The sequence below is a fragment of the Odocoileus virginianus genome, chromosome 2, assembly GCF_023699985.2.
Source record: "Odocoileus virginianus isolate 20LAN1187 ecotype Illinois chromosome 2, Ovbor_1.2, whole genome shotgun sequence".
In the NCBI taxonomy this organism is placed as follows: domain Eukaryota; kingdom Metazoa; phylum Chordata; class Mammalia; order Artiodactyla; family Cervidae; genus Odocoileus; species Odocoileus virginianus.
Genome location: NC_069675.1, coordinates 14,676,868 through 14,698,276, shown reverse-complemented (window position 1 = coordinate 14,698,276; position 21,409 = coordinate 14,676,868). Strand labels below are relative to the sequence as shown.

The window sequence follows — 21,409 nt, the reverse complement described above, 5'->3', positions numbered from 1 at the left end:
TCTATGACTTAGGCAAGTTAAGTTACTTAACCTCTCTTTCCCTCAGTTCCTTTTTTTTTTTTTTTGAGATAACTAAAATGAAGACAAAACTAGTACATACCTCATAAAGTTAGTGTGATAACTAAAATTAACAAAACTAAAACTCTCACAGAAATGAACTGGCATATACATGATTAAGCTCAAATTATCCTTGATACCACATAGTATTTTAATGATATTTTTGAAAGTTTCATTACTCTAAAGCTATTTTAAACTATTCCTTTTTTTTAAAATAATCTAGTTGGATGTTGATGTTATTTGGCTTTTCCCCCCAAGTTATTTCACTAAATGTTTCAAAGAAAGCAATCCATATCACCACATCCACCATTATCCTTCTTAGCCAAACTCTTGAAATCTTTTTAAAGAGAGGAAAAATTCAGATTGATTCCTATCAGAACCATGAATGAGATGCATAACTCTTCCCAAACCCAATTTTTCTGCCAAGCACTAGTTATAGTCACTGAGGCTTCAAGTATCTCCTGGTCCTAAATTCCTACTAAACAATCAATAGGATTATTCACTTTGCCTAATAAGGTCAGTAATTCCTTAGTAACACTACCTGTTACTCTACAAGAAGCCTCAAATATTGCAAAACTGATTCACTGTCTGCAAAAAGTTAGGATTAAATATGACAAGGAACACTTATTTGGCAGAATTAATAATTATTTACCACTTTTATTTCAGAAGAAAATAACAACATGTAATAATATTTGTGCCAGAAACTTTACATACATTATTTCATTTAATTCTGTCAAGCCTGGAAATAGACTGTCTGTCCTAGTTTATACATCAACAAAAGTTTACTGAGTTTAAAGTAATTTGTTCAAGGCTACAAATTTGAGCAGATGCAGCTGGGACTCACAGAAATTACAGTAGGTTATTTTCTTGTGGTTAAAGCAGTAAAGATATTTTCTGAGAGACTTACTAACTTATTTACAATTAGAATCCTTGCCAAGGGCAGTAGAAAAGTGTTTTGAGAACAGGTAAAACAGTACAAAGACTTACCACTTCATTATAAACATAATTTCTCTCCATCTATATGATCCACACCAGGCATGCACATGAGTGAATGCCCTGCACACTGCCTCCCTACGACTGACAGAGCAGCAGACAGGCCCGCAGCTTACCTTTGGTGCACGCACACAGCCTGTCTGTGCCCGAGCAGTAAATGACGGAAACGAACGCGTCCTGTTCCTCGGTGCCCTCCTTTTTTGGAGGTTCCACTTTGGCCAAAATTTCAAAGTTTGAAAGATCTAGTATTTTTACATATCCTCCCTGAGTGGTTATGACCAGGTGTCCAAGAGTAGAAATATCAGACTTTTTTCCTCTCTCAACCCCGTTCTTTGAGGTTAACTGCATCTCCTCAAGAGGCTCCTCATAGTCATCCTCTCGGTTATCCAATATATCTGGTGGAAGCAAAATGAGCGAGGTAATTGTGTCCTGGGGATCTTTGATATGCTGGATTTTTATTGGCTCCTCTTCTAATGTCACTATCCGAGTGGCATAATTCATCTTATAAAGTATTAAATATCCACCACTAACGTTCCTCTGCTCAGGTTGAATTATCAAAGGAGTCTGTACATCTGCTGGTGATTCATGTTGAATTATACTAATATTTGCACCATTCACTGCAGCAAGATTTGATTCCAGCTCACCTTTCCGTCTATTACATAGTGCAGAGTTTAATTTATTTAAGTTATTCAAGGCCTCTACTTGATTTATTGCACTCAAGGATTCAACAGGGCATGTCCGCAGTCCTACCAATAAATGAATTCCATCAGCACAAGGAGTTATTGAGTCTATACAAAGATTCTCCTCCTCTGCAAACTTTGGCAGCCTCAAACACTGCACCAAAGTCCCAGGCTTGGGAAACACAGAGTTCCACTTCTCAGAATCTGGAGAGGTAAGGTTGGCTGCCGCATCTGCAAACTGCTGAATGTAAGTCACAGGCGGGTCCTGCAACAACAACTGCTCCTGACTATCCAGCTCCATTTCAATGATCTGTGGAACTGTAAAACCATCATCATGCAAACTTTTACTCATTATATTGTTCATCTGTGAAAAGATTTTTCCTGCTTTCTCATCAGATTCCTTGATGCTATAAAGAAGCAAAATGGGTAAAGTCCTCCTTACCAGAGGAGAATTTAATTCTGAGTTAGTGCAGGATTCATTGTCAGTTGACCCTTGTTCTGATATACTTTCACCCTGAGTTCTGCTTAAACCATCCAGTGACCTGTGAGAATTACTACTAATGGGTGAGGTAGCAGGAGATTTATAGGTTAATAAACCTCCAGCTAATAAACACGGAAAGGGAATGTTATGTTGTTCCTGGTGCTTCTCCTTTGTCTTTTCACTCTTAGAGCTGGTTAAGCAAGGATTTGCCCCAAGTTCTTCAAGATCCTTAACAGTATCTTCAAGCACATTTGCAACAATCTCCCACTGAAGCTTTTCTGGCTGCTGGAGGATGCTGAGTGCTGTTATATCAAGGCTCACTTCCATGGCTTCCTTCTGTGATGTATGCCCTTTGAAAAGGAACAGTATTCATTACAAATGACCTTGTGAATGTAAATCAAAATCTGTAGTATAACAGTTTCATTAATTTTCTTTTAATCATCCAGTCGGTGCATTTTAAACACATTAATGGAAGAATTTAGTCCTTTTAAAGGAAATTTAATCCAAGCTGAGATGAACCTACTCAGAAAAACCATAGATATTAAAGAGTCTCAAAAATCATTTTCAATTTACAGTACATTCTCCTGGCAATCTGTGAACAAAATCCTTTTTAAAAAAAAGAGAGAGAGAGAGAGAATAAACAGATTAAGAATGAAGATATTATTAATATCATAATAACAGACTTCTGCCCTTTAATTCTACACCAAAAATACACTCAAAACTATGCATCTGTCCTTTATGCACTTTGCAGAATATCCATGAAACATTACTATAATCTCAGTTCATCACCTCTTTCCCACTCCACATGCTAATTATCAGCTGACTGTCTTAGTATGTAACAGTATGCAATTTAACTCAAACCTCAGCTCTGAAAAAATAATAACCAGAAAAAGTTTCCCAAATTTGTCATTTTAAGTGAAATATAAACATCTTCTGGGGCTTCTCTGGTGGCTCAGTGGTAAAGAATCTGCCTGCCAATGCAGGAGACACAGATTCGGTAGCTGGTGCAGGAAGACTCCACATGCCGTGGAGCAACTAAGCCCATGCACCATAACCTCTGAGCTTGCACGCTAGGGCCTGGGACGACAACTAGCGCACCCACACTCCACAGCTACCGAAGCCCCTGTGCCCTAGAGACCATGTCCCACCATAAGAGAAGCCACCGCGATGAGAAGCCTAAGCACCACACCTAGAGGAAAGCTGTGCAGCAAAAAAGACCCAGGAGAGCCTAAATAAACAAACAATTTAAATGTCTTCTGTACTATCTGCTAATATTTAGTTCATTTCAAGTCAACTACATTACATTATTCCTTACTGACCTTTTGTTTATTGTGTGCTTCAAACTATCCTCTTCAAACAGAATAAAGGTCATTCCTCAGTCTCAATTCTCCAAAAATACCATCTCTCTCTACACAAAACCCTGAAGTGGATGTCAGTCGACCTCTAAACCAGGGATAATCTCTTGATACTAAACACAAAGTTTCAACTCATCCTTTATTTTTCTCAGTAGCACAGACTATCAGACAACAATCTATTACCAACAATAATATAAAAATCACTCTTCATAACTTGGGGGAATGCAAAAAAAAAAAAAAATGGAATTGGCTTTGCAATTTTAGATTAAGAAGAACACAGAAAAGAAAGGAAATAAGTATAACTCAAAGTAAGTGCACAGAAGTTTTACCCAAGTAAAGGAATGAACAAGAGAGATTTATGGAACACCAAACATTTGAGTTATACTGAAGCTCTGTTTATACAATTTTGTTAACCATTTCATAAACAGTATCTTCAAAATGCTAACAGCTTTATCAGGACTTCTTTATTTTCTAAGCATAATCTTCTCACTTCATATAATGTCACTCTTGTCATCTAAAACAATATCCATGTCTCACTAAGCAGAAAAAACTTAGTTATAAACTTCACAATTTAATTGTACTAGTAAGTTGTTTACTTAACCACTCATTTGACTACATTCATGTGCAGTCTTTATATTGCCATTTAATAATTACACATATTTACTCTATGAATTCACTCATTTAAACATGAGGTTGAAAGCTGACAGTGGTATTTTTATAACATGTAATAATACACTGTAACTAAACTGTAACTTACTTGATAAGTTATGATAGGAAATTGCCAAGAAAAAGCTATTTTAGTCTATGCACATTTTAAAAGAAAATAAATTACCTATAATTAGTTACATATATTAACCACAGTTAAGACAATATTCAAAGCAAAGGTCATGGGAGATGAGAATATCCATTAAAAAAGAAAATATAACAGGTAACATTACTACTCTGCTGCTTCTCAACTATTTAATCAATGTCTAGGACTCTACATTCCCCTTATAAGACTGGCAAAACACAATGACAACTGTCAATACTGTGATCTTTACTTGCCTCAGAATTTCTCAAACCAACTGGACCACAAAATAAGTTTTTACAAAACATACCTACAAATATCCTGCAGCATAATATTCTTCAGATAATAATACTGGGAAACCCTTCTCTACGCTGCTTATAGAGCTACTGTCAGCCCCACAGTTCTACCAGCCAACTTCCAGAGGTTTAAGTTACACATATTCCTGAACCATCAAATTTCAATTTGAACTGTTCTTCAATCTCTTGCCAAACACTCTTCCCACTCTACAAAAGAAGGTGCACTCCTTAATTCTGATATGTGGACCAAAGAGCAAACCTGTCTTTCCTGTATCATCTAGATACTTTCAAAAATCATTAACTTTCAACTGAAAAACAGACAAAAGTCTCTTAAGTTTCCACTTACACTTTTGAAATTAAGAAATACAACCTATAATTCTTCAGATCATATCATTCAAATTGATGGGACGAGCTTAGAGCTAGTAAATGTAAGTTGTAAAACAGCATTACTTAATTTTAGATACTTCAAGAAGACAATACATTTCCCAATAATATCACAAGCCTTCATAAAGTCACCAATAGTCTCTCAATATAAACTAGTTTAAAAGGTTATACATTTTTACTATAAATGAATGAACCACTTACAAATCCTCAAATAAGGCAAGTAAAAATTCTACACTGGAAGGATTTTTTTTCTCATACCACAGCTACCTTTCAATACTACATAAGGACACCTCTCCCAACCTTACATGAGGTATCATAGAAAAGAGTCAACAAAAACATACAGTAATATTCTAGGTACCTGGAAGTGAAGTAAAGAGGACGACAGAATCTAAAGGAAGTGTGAAAAATCAAACAGGCATAGATGAAAAATATAAAGGTAGAAAAGGGATAAGGAAACAGTTCAATATGTAACAATTACAATTACAATAATATCTACTGAGATCCTTAGACCCAGACGAAAGAGCTAAGCAACAGCATACCAAGGAAAGGTTAAAGTTAGAATAAAAAACTTTAAGGGCAGAAAAAAGAGCATTTAGTTCAAACATTTCACGTTACATAGGAAAAACAGAAGCCCAGAGAGTTTAAGTGACTTGACAAGACTAAAGATTTATTTTGTAAGAGTTCAAGCTCTAACCAGATCTCCAGATAACCAATGACCAGGGTATTCTTGTCAGATTTTTTAAAATGCAATAGTAGCTTTTTCTTTGGCCAAGGGGTAACAAACTGGAAAAAGAGCACACTTCATCAGACTTCATTTTTAAATGCAATCAATTATTCTTTCCAGACCTAATTATACATTTGTGTGTTATTCAGGGCAGTTTCCTACTTTCCTTAATTTTTTCATTATAAGAACTACCTTAAAAGACAAATGAAGGTGAATCTAAAAATCACTGCAGTATTCTGTTTGGTGGCTTTAAAAAAAATTTACAACAAATTAGAATTGACAGCATCTGTTACACTATACTAACTTTTGACATATAACTTTCAACAATCAAACTATCTAAAACCAAGTTTCCTCTAAAGAGATTTCTTAAGTTATGTATGTCCTTATTTCATGACAATGACATCAGAATACAGCTAGAATTTAATAATGGTCACTTCTTTAAAATAGTGGTTACTGCCCAAGTACTGCGCATCATGAATTTTAATCTTAGTAACCAAAATTATAAATAACAGATTTAAATATCACTATTTTATACAATAGAAAATGCAATCGGACTATAATAAATGACAGAGTTAGGATTTGAATTCTGATACAGTAGAACCTTTTTGAGATGCCTTGCCTATAACTACATTAAAATATGTAGACTTTTATACCCCTTTGCCCTAATATTTCATAGGGTTTCTTTTTGGGAATAAGAAATCACTAATTCATATTAATTAATTAGTAATGTAATGTAAATAATGTAAATGTAATGTAAATAAACATTACATTTATTTAACAACTCAATACAGTATACAAATAAACTGAACATATTTGGAAGAGTTTAATGTCACTGACTTATGTGACAGAGATTTAGTAAGATTCATTTTTAATTCCTTTGGCGCAAATAAGTACTATTTAAATTTTTAGTATGAAACTACATAACATTACTAATTTAAGATCTGATACGTAATATTTGAGTTTTCTTTGTATTATTAATGAAAATTTAGACTTTGTACTCAAAATACAGAATTATTTGGTATTTAGCTCTACCTAGAAACTATATAAATGCAAGGATATAAAAATAGATTATCTAACATTTTTTTACATACCTGTCACAGAATCTGATCTGGAATGCTCTTCACTGTCTGAATCCTCCAGTAAATCATCACTTTAAAAAGACAAATTAAAAATTTCCATTTCAAAATAAAGTACACATGAAAATGTAAAGTATAAAGTTACAACCATAGTTTTGTGTCTAAAACGTAAGCATCACACAACTAGCTTATGTAATATATAAGTTGACTGAAACCCTGATTATGCTAATAGTGAATCATCTTAAAGCATTAAATAAATGCTTGCCTGAAATAAAGTGTGGTAATCTCTAAATATTTATAGACAAATCTGTAGGATTTCAACAACTGAATTGGTGTAGACAGGGACAGTTTGGGTAAATAAAATGGAAAAAAAAAAAAAAACAGCTAATAAAATCAAGCACAAGCTTCCAGTAGTAAAATTTTAATAACCACTCTATTACCAGGGATGGGCTTCCCTGGTAGCTCAGACAGTAAAGTGTCTGCCTGCAATGCGGGAGAGCCGGGTTCAATCCCTGTGTCGGGAAGATCCCCTGGAGAAGGAAATGGCAACCCACTCCAGTACTCTTGCCTGGAAAGTTCCATGGACTGAGGAATCTGATAGGCTACAGCCCACGGAGTCACAAAGAGTCGGACACGACTGAGCGACTTCACTTTCACTTTCCCAGGTGGCGCTAATGGTAAAGAACCTGCCTGCCAATGCAGAAAACAGAAGTGACGCAGGTTTGATCCCTGGGTCAGGAAGATCCCCTGGAGGAGGGCATGGCAAACCACTCCACTATTGTTGCCTGGAGAATCCCACGGACAGAGGAGCCTCATGGGCTACAGTCCAGAGGGTCGCAGAGTCAGACATGACTGAAGTGACTTAGCATTCTACTCCTGAATTCAGGAAAGGTATACCCTAAAACCAATTAGAATAGCGGAGTAAATATGTGTGTATAGAAGTGTTTTCACAGAAACACACATTCCATTTGTGTTTTGCTCTTGGTTTTATTTATTTAGTTAGTTTTTGCTTGTTTGGGAGGGGCTGTTAAGAACTCCTTAACAAGTAGGAAAACTACTACAACTTAAGAGTCAAGACAATAAGACAAAAAGCTGCTCTTTTGCTTTCATTCAAGTAGCCAAGAAATTGCCAGCCTCTCTCTTTGCACCCAATTTTATTCTCACTTTCCACTGTTAGCAGACAAGAAAAAAAGATATAATTACAGAGCACTCCAGCACAACATTAGGCTGTGTCTGAACGAACAATCAGCACATTTATAGTAGTTCTAAAATTTTGATAAACTACAAAAATTAAAAGATGCAGTTCCCAGAAAGGAAAAGTGATTCTCCCTTTTTGAAACAATACACTGCACATCCATCTGAAAGAACTAGGCATTTATAATGCTATTTTATATAAAATATAACATGGCAATCTCCCTTAGAAATGCTTAAAGTAACGTCTGAAACTGGGGTGGGGAGATATTTGCTTAGATATTTTTGACAAAACTTCTGTGTTTTTTTCAACTGGTACTAATTACCATAACCAATTTTGTGCTGTAACTTAAAAATTTTTAAAAAGGATATGAAAAAGATAAGCTCCTAAGTTAGCCTTAAGCTATTCAAATACTAAATGGCTAGTCTCAGAAAAATAATAAAGATGCTTGGAAAAATATATCTTAAGAGGAAATATTAATGACTGGGAATTTATTCAAAATAAAGAAGTCCAAACCAAGAAAACACAGTAGATTTTGAGGATTTCTGCATCAAGAAAAAGTCAAATACTACCCATCTACACTTAAATAAAAGATAATCTAGTAGTAGTATATTTTAAAGACAGAATTCAGGTGTTCTGAAATTACTATGAATGTTAAACAGGGTTGCCAGATAATTGCCTTAATTAAACCACAAAAAAAAATGGCTTTATTGTGAAAGTTTTCAAAATAGTATTTTGAAAAATATTATTTCTTGACAGAAAAACACCCCTACTGCCATGTGATAAAATCATGAGTAAAACAACTGAACTGTACACTTAAAAGGGTGAACCTTAGGATAGGTAATGATGCATCAATAAATTTCTTTTAATCACATGGATTAAAAAAACCTACACACCTAAAGGTTAACATGACTTGGTGGTATGAAAATGGAGACTCCATTCAACTTACTTACAGATATTTTCCAACATTTTTACAAAAAGCACACATTTATAGCTGATCATTAAACAACGCACACAGTTAGACGCACCAGCCCTCCCTTCAGTGAAAAATCTGTATAACTTATAATAGTTGGCCTTTTGCATCCATGGTTCTGCATCTGCAGATTCAATTAACCATAGTTTGTGTAGTATTCACTTTAAAAAATAACTGGACTCACACAGTTCAACACTGAACTCATGCTGTTCAAGAGTCAACTATACTTACATAATAGACACTAAATTTACTAAAGTCTTTTAATGAAATAAAACCTTTTGCAAAGTAATAGACATGCAAAAAAATCTATGAATAAGTTTAAAATGCTTAGTTAAGATTATATGTGCTAATAGTACAGATGTATCTTAGTTTTGGTATATAACTAAGATATTCAACAATACAGCAACTTTAGAGTTAACTCAGGAAATTTTTGTCAATTTGAAAAACATAACATACAAACGAGGCATCTAGACAAAACGTTAATTCGTTAAATGTGTCATGAATCAGCCATGGATTTACATGTGTTCCCCATCCTGAATCCCCCTCCCACCTCCCTCCCCATCCCATCCCTCTGGGTCATCCCAGTGCACCACTACAATACTGTAAAGTAATTACCCTCCAACTAATAAAAACAAATGAAAAAAAAAATACAAGGCACACGAAAAAAAAAATTAAATGTGTCCTTGGGACTTCCCTGGTGATCCAGTGGTTAGGAATCCGCCTTCCAATGCAGGGTTCTCCGGTTCAATCCCTTGTCAGGGAACTGGGCAGTTAAGCCCATGCACCCACAACTAGACAGGCTGCATACAACAACTATGACTCGATGCAACCAAATAAATTAAAAATACATTAATTAAATTAAACACACCTGAAATAAATATTCTTCCTTAAATAAATTCAGAACAAAGACAAAACAAATGTTGCCTACTAAGTAGAAATAGACAAAAAACAATTTCTAAGCAAGCTACATTGTAATACTTTAAACTTCTTGATTAAGCTTTAATTAAGTTAATGTATTATTTCTCAAGTTAATGAAACACAGTATATTTTATATATATATACTATATCTTGTGCCTCAGAGGCAGAAGTAGTTTGATTCATTATATCCAATACCAATCCAACAGGAATCCTGCTGACCCTGGAGGAGAGGAAGCAGGGAGAACGGGTTTGAAGATCCACCTCTTCAGCTTCCTCCAACGGGTTTGAAGATCCACCTCTTCAGCTTCCTCCAACCACCAGAGTAATCTTTGTAATCTTCTACCCAAAGAGATTTTAAGTCTCTTAAAAAAGCAGGCAGAGGGATTATATCTCAATCCCAGCACACTAGCTCAGTGTGGACACCTGTCCACCAGAAATACTGGATATACGTTTACCTAAAATGTAAAACACTTTACCAAGGTGTGTGTGTGTGTGTGTGTGTGTGTTATCTGTACAATCTTAAAACTACATCTTGATTCAAATTTTAATCCTCAAATTACAAAACTCTTGAGTCAAAAGTTCTAATTAAAATCAGTATGTTCAGGACATGCCAATTTCATTAACTTCTATGAATAATTTTCCACTAATTTCTAAGAAAATCAGAGATCAAGCAGGATTCATTTTTAGTTCTACTGGCAAATATGGTCAAACTCAAGACAAGAATGGGCCAACTGCTTTCTCATTAAGCTCCCACAGGGACTTGAAATAACTGAGAACACCATGATGCTTTAATTCAGCCTGTTCCAGAGCTCAGACCACATTCATTTACAGACCCATAATTTCCACAAACTATTAGCAGAAGGGACTAGACATTTAATATGCAGTGAATTTGCCATTAAGTAATAAAAAAAATCTCCATTAGAAAAGTTTTACTACCAAACAAACAGTGAGGCAAAATGATTAAATCACTGTGGTGTAACACCAATCACACATCAGTAACACAAGAAGCCCTGCAAGTGAAATGACAGATCTCCATACAAGACATCTGATCACAGTTACGCAGGCTCCATTTCACATTACTGCCTTCAGAATCTTACAAAATGGTAGCAGCTATTGCTTAAGACCAGCTAAGCGGCTTATGGAACCCTTCATTCTGCCTCCATGGGACCATCGCAAATGTTGCTCTATAATCCAACCCAGTTCAGAGTTTACAACTGCAGCGCCTCTTGGGAAACAACTGGGTGACGTGGGATTATACTCTGACTCCCTCTCCCCTGCACAGACCTAATAGAGCCACAGAAATCATGAATCTCCAGAAAGGCTGAATGGAAGAGGATCCAGCACAAGTCTACCAGAATCTTTCACTGGCAGTGATTACTGTACCTCAACTCACTGCTGACTACTAATACATTTAAATAAAATGAGATTATCTAGCCTAACCACAGATTATTTCACTATTGATTACCATTTCTATATTTTAGGTGCGAATGAAAGAAGGAAAAATGAACCAAATGATTCAACAGCTCTATGAAAAGATTTAGTAGAAAGTGAAATTACAAGTCTGATCCAAGGATTTCATTATTTAGAATTTATATTTCAATAGAGTGATTCTTCCATTGGTATGGATTGAGACAAAATAAAATATGTTTTACAGACTGTGGTGTTGATAAATGAAAATTTATTTCAGGAATTGTACTGTTCTTTCTTTCGGATTTCTAACCAGTGACACTCTCTCTAATCTCTTGATCAAATGCTGTCTCTTTAGAGTTAAGAGAATATACTATTTAGGAAGAGAAAACACTTAATTTCTATAAGTATTATTAAAACAAATTTACACACCTATCTCCTTCCAACTTTGGTATATCTGAGCAACTAGAGGAGTCTTCCAGCCATGCCAAAGTTGGTCTCCTGGATTCGACTGCCGAGTTTGGTTCTCCCGACAGAATAAGCTGTTGTACAATTGCTGGATCGTATGCATTAATTTCAAACTTTAAGTGCACCTAAACAAATAAATGAAAAGCCTAAATTTACAACTGATTTTTTTTCAGTTACTGATTTGTTCCTTCAAAATTAAAACATACCTTCATAAGTTTGGAAACATCCCATATACAGATCTTTCCTCGTTTTGTTGCAGCAGCTAAAAAGTGAGGGCAGCTCCCGGACCCAAAGCAAGATATTCGGTCAGTTCCATCCGTGCAAGGAAACTGTGCAGGACTTGTTGCAAGAGTGACCGACAATGGTACATTCTGTGTATGCTCACCTTTCACAAACGGGCAGTTTGGGGAATGTCTCTCATGTTCAGACCTTTACACAAATTAAAGAAGGGAAAGTTTACTTAGGAACTAAGCTGTTAAGTCTGTAACACTAAAAGAGAACTCTATTGATATTTTTTCTTTAAAAAAAAACAAAAAACAATGTAATTTAACCCTGAATATTCACTGGAAGGACTGTTGCTGAAGCTGAAGCTCCAATACTCTGGCCACCTGATACAAAGAGCCGACTCACTGGAAAAGACCTTGATGCTGGGAAAGACTGAAGGCAAAAGAAGGGGGTAGCAGATGATAAGACGGTTAGATAGCATCACCGACTCAATGAACATGAATTTGAGCAACCTCACGGAAATAGTGGAGGACACAGAAGCTTAGTGTGCTAAAGTTCACGGGGTCACAAAGAGACGGACATGACAGCAACTGAACAACAACAACATTCTTTAATTAAAGACTCAAATACCAAAAATTTCCACTTTACTGAGATTACTGTAACATATTAACCACTCACTTTAACAACACTGCACCTACAACTTACCTACATCCATATATAAATCCTGGACAATTTGTAATACAACAAGGTGTCTTACATAAATGCTCTTACATGGCATCTCCAGGCACATGATGTTTGAAATGGATTCCGTCATAGCTAAACCTTATTTTTTCTAACTTTATCCGAGTTTTAACTTTTTAATTAAAATGTTATTTAAATAAGTGACATTTGACTATATAAAATACAGCAAAAGATACACTTCAGGCCTAATATCCAACCCCAGTAATCTCCGATCCCACATCCAGATAGCCATGATTATACTCCTAAAATACTTTTATAAATTTATACCCTTATATATACATACAGTGGAGAAGGCAATGGCACCCCACTCCAGTACTCTTGCCTGGAAACTCCCATGGATGGAGGAGCCTGGTAGGCTGCGGTCCATGGAGTCGCTAAGAGTCGGATACGACTGAGCGACTTCACTTTCACTTTTCACTTTCATGCATTGGAGAAGGAAATGGCAACCCACTCCAGTGTTCTTGCTGGGAGAATCCCAGGGACGGGGGGATCCTGGTGGGCTGCTGTCTATGGGGTCGCACAGAGTTGGACACGACTGAAGTGACTTAGCAGCAGCATATACATACAGAATAAACAGTTTTGTTTACTTTAAATAAACAGCTTATTATACAGTTCATTCTACAACAGCTTTTTTGATATAATAATGTACTGATGATGATAAATAGAGAACTGTTCATTCCTTTAACTGCTGGATCAGTCAATTATATAAATATATTTTATTCATCTAGTCCCTTCCCAAAATGCATGTAAGATTTCCCAGTTTTTCACTACAGTGACCATTCATGTTGTGCATAAGGTGGTACCTGATAAATCACATTATACAAATGTTTGCTATTATTACTATTTCTATTAGTAGGGCCTCAGGGTAGTTATGTAAAAGTGAGGTTCCAATACATGATCTCTAATGTTTAACCAAGTTCTCAAATTTTACACACCAGAACAGACTCCTTAGAATTACTTTAAAATTAGAAATGTAAATCATAAGGCCCTCCCTCCATGGACTCCCTAGTGATAAGCTGCCCACAAAAGAACAGGCTGAACTGCTGAATTTAATCATGCTTTTAAAATTTATTTTGTCATAGCCTTCTAGTTTTCAGTCAGAGTATACTTCCATTCTTTGGCGCTTCTAACATGTACAGACCTTGGGAAATCACAGACCTCAGAGATCCTGTATGCCAAGTGATATGACAGAGCACAGACAGCATTACCTCATTCTCTTAGAACAGAGGTAAAAACAGAGACGACAAAAGGCAAGAATATTAATATACAGATCAGAAAAAATAAGATATAGAAGCACATTCATAGAACTTAGCCTATCATGTTCAAAAACTCAAGACTCACCAAGGTTCATCAGTAGGTTCCCAACAAACGAGACATACACTACAAGTAAAACACATGGCTCTATCATCTCCAGATGAGGCAGGCTGCAAATTTGTAAGGAAAACAGAAAAGGTTCGTCAATATTAAAATAGCTTAACAAAAATTCTTCTAAATAAGTTCATAACTTTAGGTAAAATTCCATATTGAGGAAAAGAAAATTAGCCTATACTATTAATGTTAGGCTTCAACAATATAGTTTTAATCCCCAAATGTTTATATATTTGCTGCTTTGTTTGAAAAATTTTGTTTCATCAGCAAACAACCACTGAATCAAATATGCAGACACACAGTCTCAATCTCTGGTCCAGCATCTTATACTTGTACTACTAAAGTATTTTAAACATAGTTACGTATACAAGAGGAAATAGTCTAACAGATTTATTCTAACAGAAAAACTGAATTCTATGCTACTATATAAGCAAGAATAAACATAATTTTTATGTCTAATAAAAAATGAAGTGAACATAATTCATGTAACATTCCTTAAGTAAGACACTTAGGACAAGATGATACACACATACATACATACATACATATATATATAAAATCAAAACCTGAACTGAAATATACCTTTGAAAACTAAAAATATTTTTGAGTACTCACTCTACTTAGTGTAAATATATTTTTTAGAAGACTGAAACTAATCAGCCCCTAATACAGGTGGAAGATTCTAGAAAACCTATGATTTGATCTCTTTGAAAAAAATGGAATCAATGAGCAACAACTCAACGGAAAAAATATCAAGCTGTGACTTAACAGAGGCTGTTATATGAAACAATACCAAAAAATAAGGAAGATAAATTATTAGGAAAAATAGTCCTTATTCAATCCTTAATTTAGGGAAATAATTTCAATAATTCTAATACTAGCTGGGCTCCAAACAAATCTATTTTTAACTGGAAATCTGATGGACTTTGAATCAAATCTTCAAATATCTTGGTTTTGTGATATACTCTTACTTTAAGATACTCCAAGAACACTTCAAGGTAATGAAGGAATAATTATTCTTAATGTTCTTTATGACAATAACTTCAGTGTATCCAAAGTTTAATTTAGTTCCAAAATTAAATAATGTCTTATGTAAACTGACATGTAATTATTGATTTCTTAGTTTTTTAGCAATGGCTAAGCACTGGTGAGCCAGTCAACATTACTCAGTTGACGTTTCCTTTAATTGGTTTATTATGCCAATCTAAACTCATTTTTCTTAACTTGCTCTACTAACCTGGCTCTGTGAAGTTTTCTGTAACGTCCCATTCTCGTGTCTTTTTCTCACACCCATCCTTACACTGTACACCCTCCTCTTTTCCTACATGAAATGATGACTCTTTCCCCTAATTATTTCTCTTTCCACATTTCTTAATCAGTTCTTCAAAACATATGTATTCAGCTCACTGTACTACCTGCACTGCGGCCCCCACAGCTGTCTAACATGTGGGTGATTCGTATCCCAATAAAGTTAAAATCTCCAGAGTAACTGCCATGTACTGCTTTTATCGCACGATCTTAATAGATAAACTCCTCTGTCATGAATGCGTAAGTCAAAACTGAAAAACACACACCTAGAGAGAACACTTCTTGAGACACAAATCTGGAAAATACTGCCTGTTTGCTGATGATTATATATAAAAACAGATTAAATATAACATATATTAATATGCAATCTGCAAGAAAATAGTTATAAGGCATTAACTCAGTTTTTTTTTTTAACCTTTTCACCTTTCATACACAGTATGTGATATAGGGAAGAGCCAGTGAGTATCACGATCAAAGAAAGGTGTAAGAACAAAACTCACATTACAGACACACAAGCAGAGCCATGTCCATAAAATAATATACATGCTGAAAAAGTATTAAACGCTGACAGTCTCACTAAAGGCTACAAAGTCATATGGAAAAACATTTTTCAACAGCCTTATTTACCTGATGATAAAATCCAGCTTGAGCCATGGGATCTGGCTGTGCCCATCTATACCCTACATGAGGCCATGAGGTAAACGTCTCCCGTCTGTTAGCTTCACTATACATCAATGATCTAAAAGTAAACATACTTTTTGTAACAAAAGTTAGGCATCAAATTACAGTGACACTACTACTTACCACTGAAGAAAAAAGCTTACTGGATTATCAACAAAAACTGGGAATGTTTAATGACCAAGTTCAAGTTTGTATTATAAATTTGAAATATTAAGTTTTAGGAATTTCCCACAAACAGAAGAGGGATAAAGAAACATAAGATGGCTACAACAGATAATTCCATGGGTAGATTAAATTAACCAATGTTGCATAATAGCGATCAAAGAGCAGAGAATCTGAAAATGTAGACGCACAGAACCCTATGCTTTCATCAAGTGACAAGTATGCATAAATGGATAAAATCACAGCCAAAGGAACAGTAGTTTTACCCCAATCATATCGAAAAAGTATATTCTAGTTTAAGTTTTTTTTAGGTAGAAAAGCAATTTATATGTTCTTTCTCGAGGGAAATCCTTTTCCAGGAAATCTGTACTTTTCAGGGGGTTATAAAAAAAAGGAAATCTTCACATATTTTCATTAAAATAATTAGCTCATTGAGACTGAACCTGTAACAACAATACCAGAATATCTTTTTAAAAGAGACTATCAAAATTAGAAAAAGTCCACACAGCTTCAAATAAGAAAGGACCAGTATGCAAAGTTCCTCTTCCTAACACAGAAGAGAAACTGATTCAATAAAAGAAAGTGGTAAAATTCATCACAATGAGACCAGAAAAATATTTTTCTTTAAATTCTTCCCTTAAATTACTACATGGTTTCCTATAATATTGCTAATGAGATTTAGGTTTAACTCATAGTTGTGTCCTGATTTGGAAAAGAAAAAACAATTGTTTGATCAGGCTACAGTCATCTTCATGTATTCAGAACAGAAAATCTGTCCACTTAAGTTATACTACCAAAAACAGCAATAGCATCCAGTAGACCCTTACTTAAACCTCCAACAGACCTCAGAGTTCATCAAGATTTCCGTAAGGGTTCCTAGAATCATATTTAATGAAATAAAAACCACAGACTACATCAAAATTAGTATTTTGAGATATTTTAACACCTCCAGAAACACTGAAAATCCCATCTAAAGAATGCATTTTCTAAAACAAACAATTCACCACAGCTTACACCAATTTCTTTAGAAAGTCTCCTACTGATTGCAAAGAAAATAGCTCTGAAATTATAATCTAAAGATAGGAAGGGCTTTCAGACAAGAAACACGGATTCTAAGTACATATCCTTCCTTTTTTCCTCTTCTCCAGACATATGGCAAAGAATATTTTAATGATAGCCAAAGACATATTACATGACAGTTAAAATTAAAAAGGACAGTCTCTACACTTTGCCCAAAAGTTAGAGACACAGCAGGGTTACTATGGAATATAAAAATACTTCCCAAATGTTAACAACCAATAGAAGTTACGTACATAATAAAAAAAAACACTTCACAAAAAAGGGCAACTGATTAAGTAGTTTCGGTTTACAAAAGGATAAACTAAAAATACTGCAAACTAATATAAGAGAATATGGGAATGCCCTGGTGGTCCAGTGGCTGGAACTCCACAGTTTAGCTGGTGAGAGCCCGGATTCAATCCCTGGTTGGAGAACTAGCATCCCACAAGCCACGTGGCACAGCCAATTAAAAAAAAAGAAAAAGCTATATTAAGATAACAGAAGTTAAAGGTTAACTCATTCACTAATATTTTTGCTACATCGGCACGTACTCTTTATAAATGTACTTCAGAAAAGAATATGAGCAGTTAAATTCACATTCAATGAAAAAGTGAAAATGCAAAATGCTACATGGGAAGGCAAATGTGAACTTATCAAAATCGCTAAATGTAGTAACTCAGCAAAACGTTTCTAAAGTTCAGTACTGATAAATATTTTCTCAAATAAAAATCATTTAAATTTTTCAATGAATGCACTACTGACTTTTAGTTTTCTATAAAACAGAACTCCAAGAAATCTCTATTGAAGAAAACAATGATTGAGGTATGACTTTTTTACACACTTTAAATCCTGGGCAGGTGGCATAAAAACCTTAATTCGAAACTGCCCTAGAAAAACAAAACAGACAAATAGCCCACAAAATTGCCCTTGAGTGCTTTTTTAGCTCTGCCCATTCTTTAAGAATATTTACCTATTTGGCTGCACTGGGTCTTCGTTGCGGCAGGTGGGGTCTTTAGTTGAGGCAAGCAAACTCTTAGCTGTGGATTGTGAGGTCTAGTTTCCCCCTGAAAAGGGATCAAGCCCAGGCCCCTTGCAGGGGGAGCTCGGAGTCACAGTCCCTAGACCACCAGGGACGTCTCTTAACTCTGTCCATTTTGTAAGTTGGAAATAATATATGGCTCTTATATTCAAATTCTGGGACGGTCTTTTAATTTACCAAAATTTATGCCAAAGGTCACAAAATTGATCAAGGCAAAATAATTCTTATATATTGAATAGTTATAATATTAACAACTCAAATATTTACTAAGCAATTACAAAACTAGAATTTAAAAAATATAGCTTCATCATCCTCTTAAACACCTTCCAGGCACCAAAAGAAACTGTTTAACAATAGCAATTCAAGGAGTAGTTTACTTCATTTCAGTTTGTTTATTGAAATAAATCTGAGTGATTTTCAAAAATATTTTGAAATTTTTAAAATAATAATCAAATTTAAAGTTATTCTTTGTTAATCAAAACACTAGTCAATTCAATGTTACCGTCACATCTCTTTATAAGCAAGTTCATACCTGTCCACAGAACGGCCTGGCCCCACCCCAAGTTCTGGACGTGCACTAGGTAAGAGGTAAGACAATCTGTCCATCACCGAGGAAGCCACAGGTAAGGCAGCAACATTTTGATTTATTTTCTTAAGTTCATTCACAATGGCACTGGCAATGGACTTCAACACATGATGAGGAAGATGAAATGTAACTGTGGCCCACTGAAAGAAAACAGGAGTATAAGCAAAAGAAAACATACTCAATAGTTTCTACCAAAACCCTGATTTATACATTATAAGATAAATAACTCTTTATAGTCTCAAGTCAGTTTACTCCATTAATTTATAATTCAAAGTAAGAACCTGCAATTACATAAAAAATGAGATTAACCATCCTGAAAAAGAACGTTTAGACCCAGATGAGAGAGAAAAAAGGACTCTTGCTTTGTTTCTAGACCTCATCTGTTCATAGATTCAGAGCCTTTTGGTTGAAAGGGAGGCCAAGTCCCCTTGAGAAAGGATCCCACAACGATGCCCCAACTCTCCACTGCGAATCATACCCCAAGCCTTCCTCAAAGGCACCTGTGGACACTCACTACAGTCACTGCGCACTAGGGAATGGAAATGCTGTGTGATATTCCAGGCCCTACAAGAGAGTGACACTGAACTGACCTAAAATATCACTGCGGTCCATTCATCAAAGTGGAGACTTACGATGGTAAAGTGACTACCGGAATTTTGGCCCAAAGCTCAGTGAGCTCTGTGGATCCCCATATCTATCTTGCAGCTATCTCTCTAGTTCCCAAATGTATAAGTGGAAATAGAGCAGGCAACTAGAAAAATTCCTACACTGTTCCTCTGATCCTCTTGGACTACTAAAGGAAGAAAGGTCAAGCATATAACTTTCATTTTTTTCCTACAAAGCTACTAAACCACAGCAATACCACATTCTGAGGAAATTTATGAGATTAATGTCACATTAACAGACCTGACAGAGGGGTAATCAAACTACCTCAACTCCATTTAACTGACCGATCAGCCCATACAAAACGTAAATGGATCTTGAATGACGACCGTGGATTATAAAATCAGATCATGACTTCAACTGCAGCTGATGTTTCAGATGAGGTATTTTTACTGAAGCAAATTAACAAATCCCTTGATATTTGGTAGGCAGTTACAATTCTGTCAGATACCTTTTTGTCTACACTAACTTTTAGGACCATCCAAAAGTAAGCTGCCTTTACCTGGCAGAAACAGTAAATCTGCAGTCTTACCCTAGGACTCATGCTCTTTACCAAAATCTAATCTGCAGAGATCCTGATCAACCCAACATCCTGCAGATCAGCACCTTGTCTATTGTATTAGTAACATCACAGTAACTGGTCCAGATGAGGGGAAAGGAGCAAGGAACTTAAATGCCTTAGTACACATGCAAGCCAGAGAGAATCAGTATCCCCAGAAAATCTCAGGGTCCTAAAATCTCTGTGAAGCTTCTAAAGATCCAGTAGGCTAGACATGTCAGGATCTTTCCTCCAAGGTGAAAGAAAAGTTGCTACAACCATGAAAAAGAGGCACAATGCTCAGTGGGCCTAAGGAGATTTTGGACCCAGTGTTCAGCATGTTTGAGAATGTTGCTGTAACTCAATCATCAAATAATACATAAGGCACAGAATAAGAGGTTCCTCAGCACACCCAGGCTGAATCACAAGATGCTCTACAATGTGTATCTTGTGAGCATATTCAGTGACACCAGAAGTATCTGCTCCAAGTAAAGATGCTGTAGGGAGTCTCTGGGACAATAATGTAGCAGGATGCTAGGACAAAACCATGCCCTCTCCCGTAAACAATTCTTCTCTTGAGAAACAGCCCCTGGCCTCTTAGTAGTCAGTTCTGATAGAAATGTGTCTACCCATGGGACAAATGTGCATGCAATCAGAGCTGTCCCTCACAAACAGGTGTTATCTGATACACCAAATGTCTTACTGGGCATGAGGGCTAATATTCATTAAGCGGTTTACAAGAAACCAATCTTGAGAGAGTCAAAACAGCAATTCAGTGCTGAACCAGCTGAGTAATCAAGGAGCTGAGATTTCTACAATACCTGTTCTGACAATAGCCCCTTCTCATTCCACACTGATGGCTTCACAAGAACTCCCTATGATGGGATAATTGAGGAAGAAAACCTTTAGGTCTGACATACCGATGGTTCTCACATTATAAAAGTGCCGTACCAAAACAGATGGGTGCAGCACCACAGTCCTAGTCAGGACAGGGATGAAGGCAAATCTTTTCAGTGGGCAGAACTTCAACCAGTACATTGGACTGTTCTCTTTGTCTGGATTGAGAGGTGACCAGAAGTAAAGGTCCTCAGTGATTAATGGACAGTGGCTAAGGTTTTGGCTGGATGTTCAGACATCTGGAAAGATCAGGACTGGAAGACTGTTAACAAGGAAGTCAAGGGTAAAGGTCTATGGACAGACCTCTCCAAATAAACACAGTATGAAAATATTTGTGAAATACATGAATGC

The 21,409-nt window shown here is 35.7% G+C and overlaps 1 protein-coding gene across 10 annotated transcripts in view; it reads right to left on the bottom strand.

The window, feature by feature from the left end:
* BIRC6 (baculoviral IAP repeat containing 6) overlaps positions 1-21,409 on the bottom strand; it is a 210,646-nt gene that overhangs the window by 153,939 nt on the left and 35,298 nt on the right. For all 10 annotated transcript variants that reach the window (XR_011491208.1, XR_011491210.1, XM_070476650.1 and 7 more), the window contains exons 4-10: positions 18,907-19,100; positions 16,061-16,172; positions 14,099-14,181; positions 11,998-12,220; positions 11,756-11,916; positions 6,849-6,907; positions 1,167-2,561 (exon numbers count right to left, since the gene is read on the bottom strand). Coding sequence is in view for 8 of the 10 variants with exons in the window: in XM_070476650.1 (XP_070332751.1) it covers positions 1,167-2,561; positions 6,849-6,907; positions 11,756-11,916; positions 11,998-12,220; positions 14,099-14,181; positions 16,061-16,172; positions 18,907-19,100 (2,227 nt within the window). In the remaining 2 variants the exon portion in view is untranslated. The remainder of the gene's footprint in view (positions 1-1,166; positions 2,562-6,848; positions 6,908-11,755; positions 11,917-11,997; positions 12,221-14,098; positions 14,182-16,060; positions 16,173-18,906; positions 19,101-21,409) is intronic.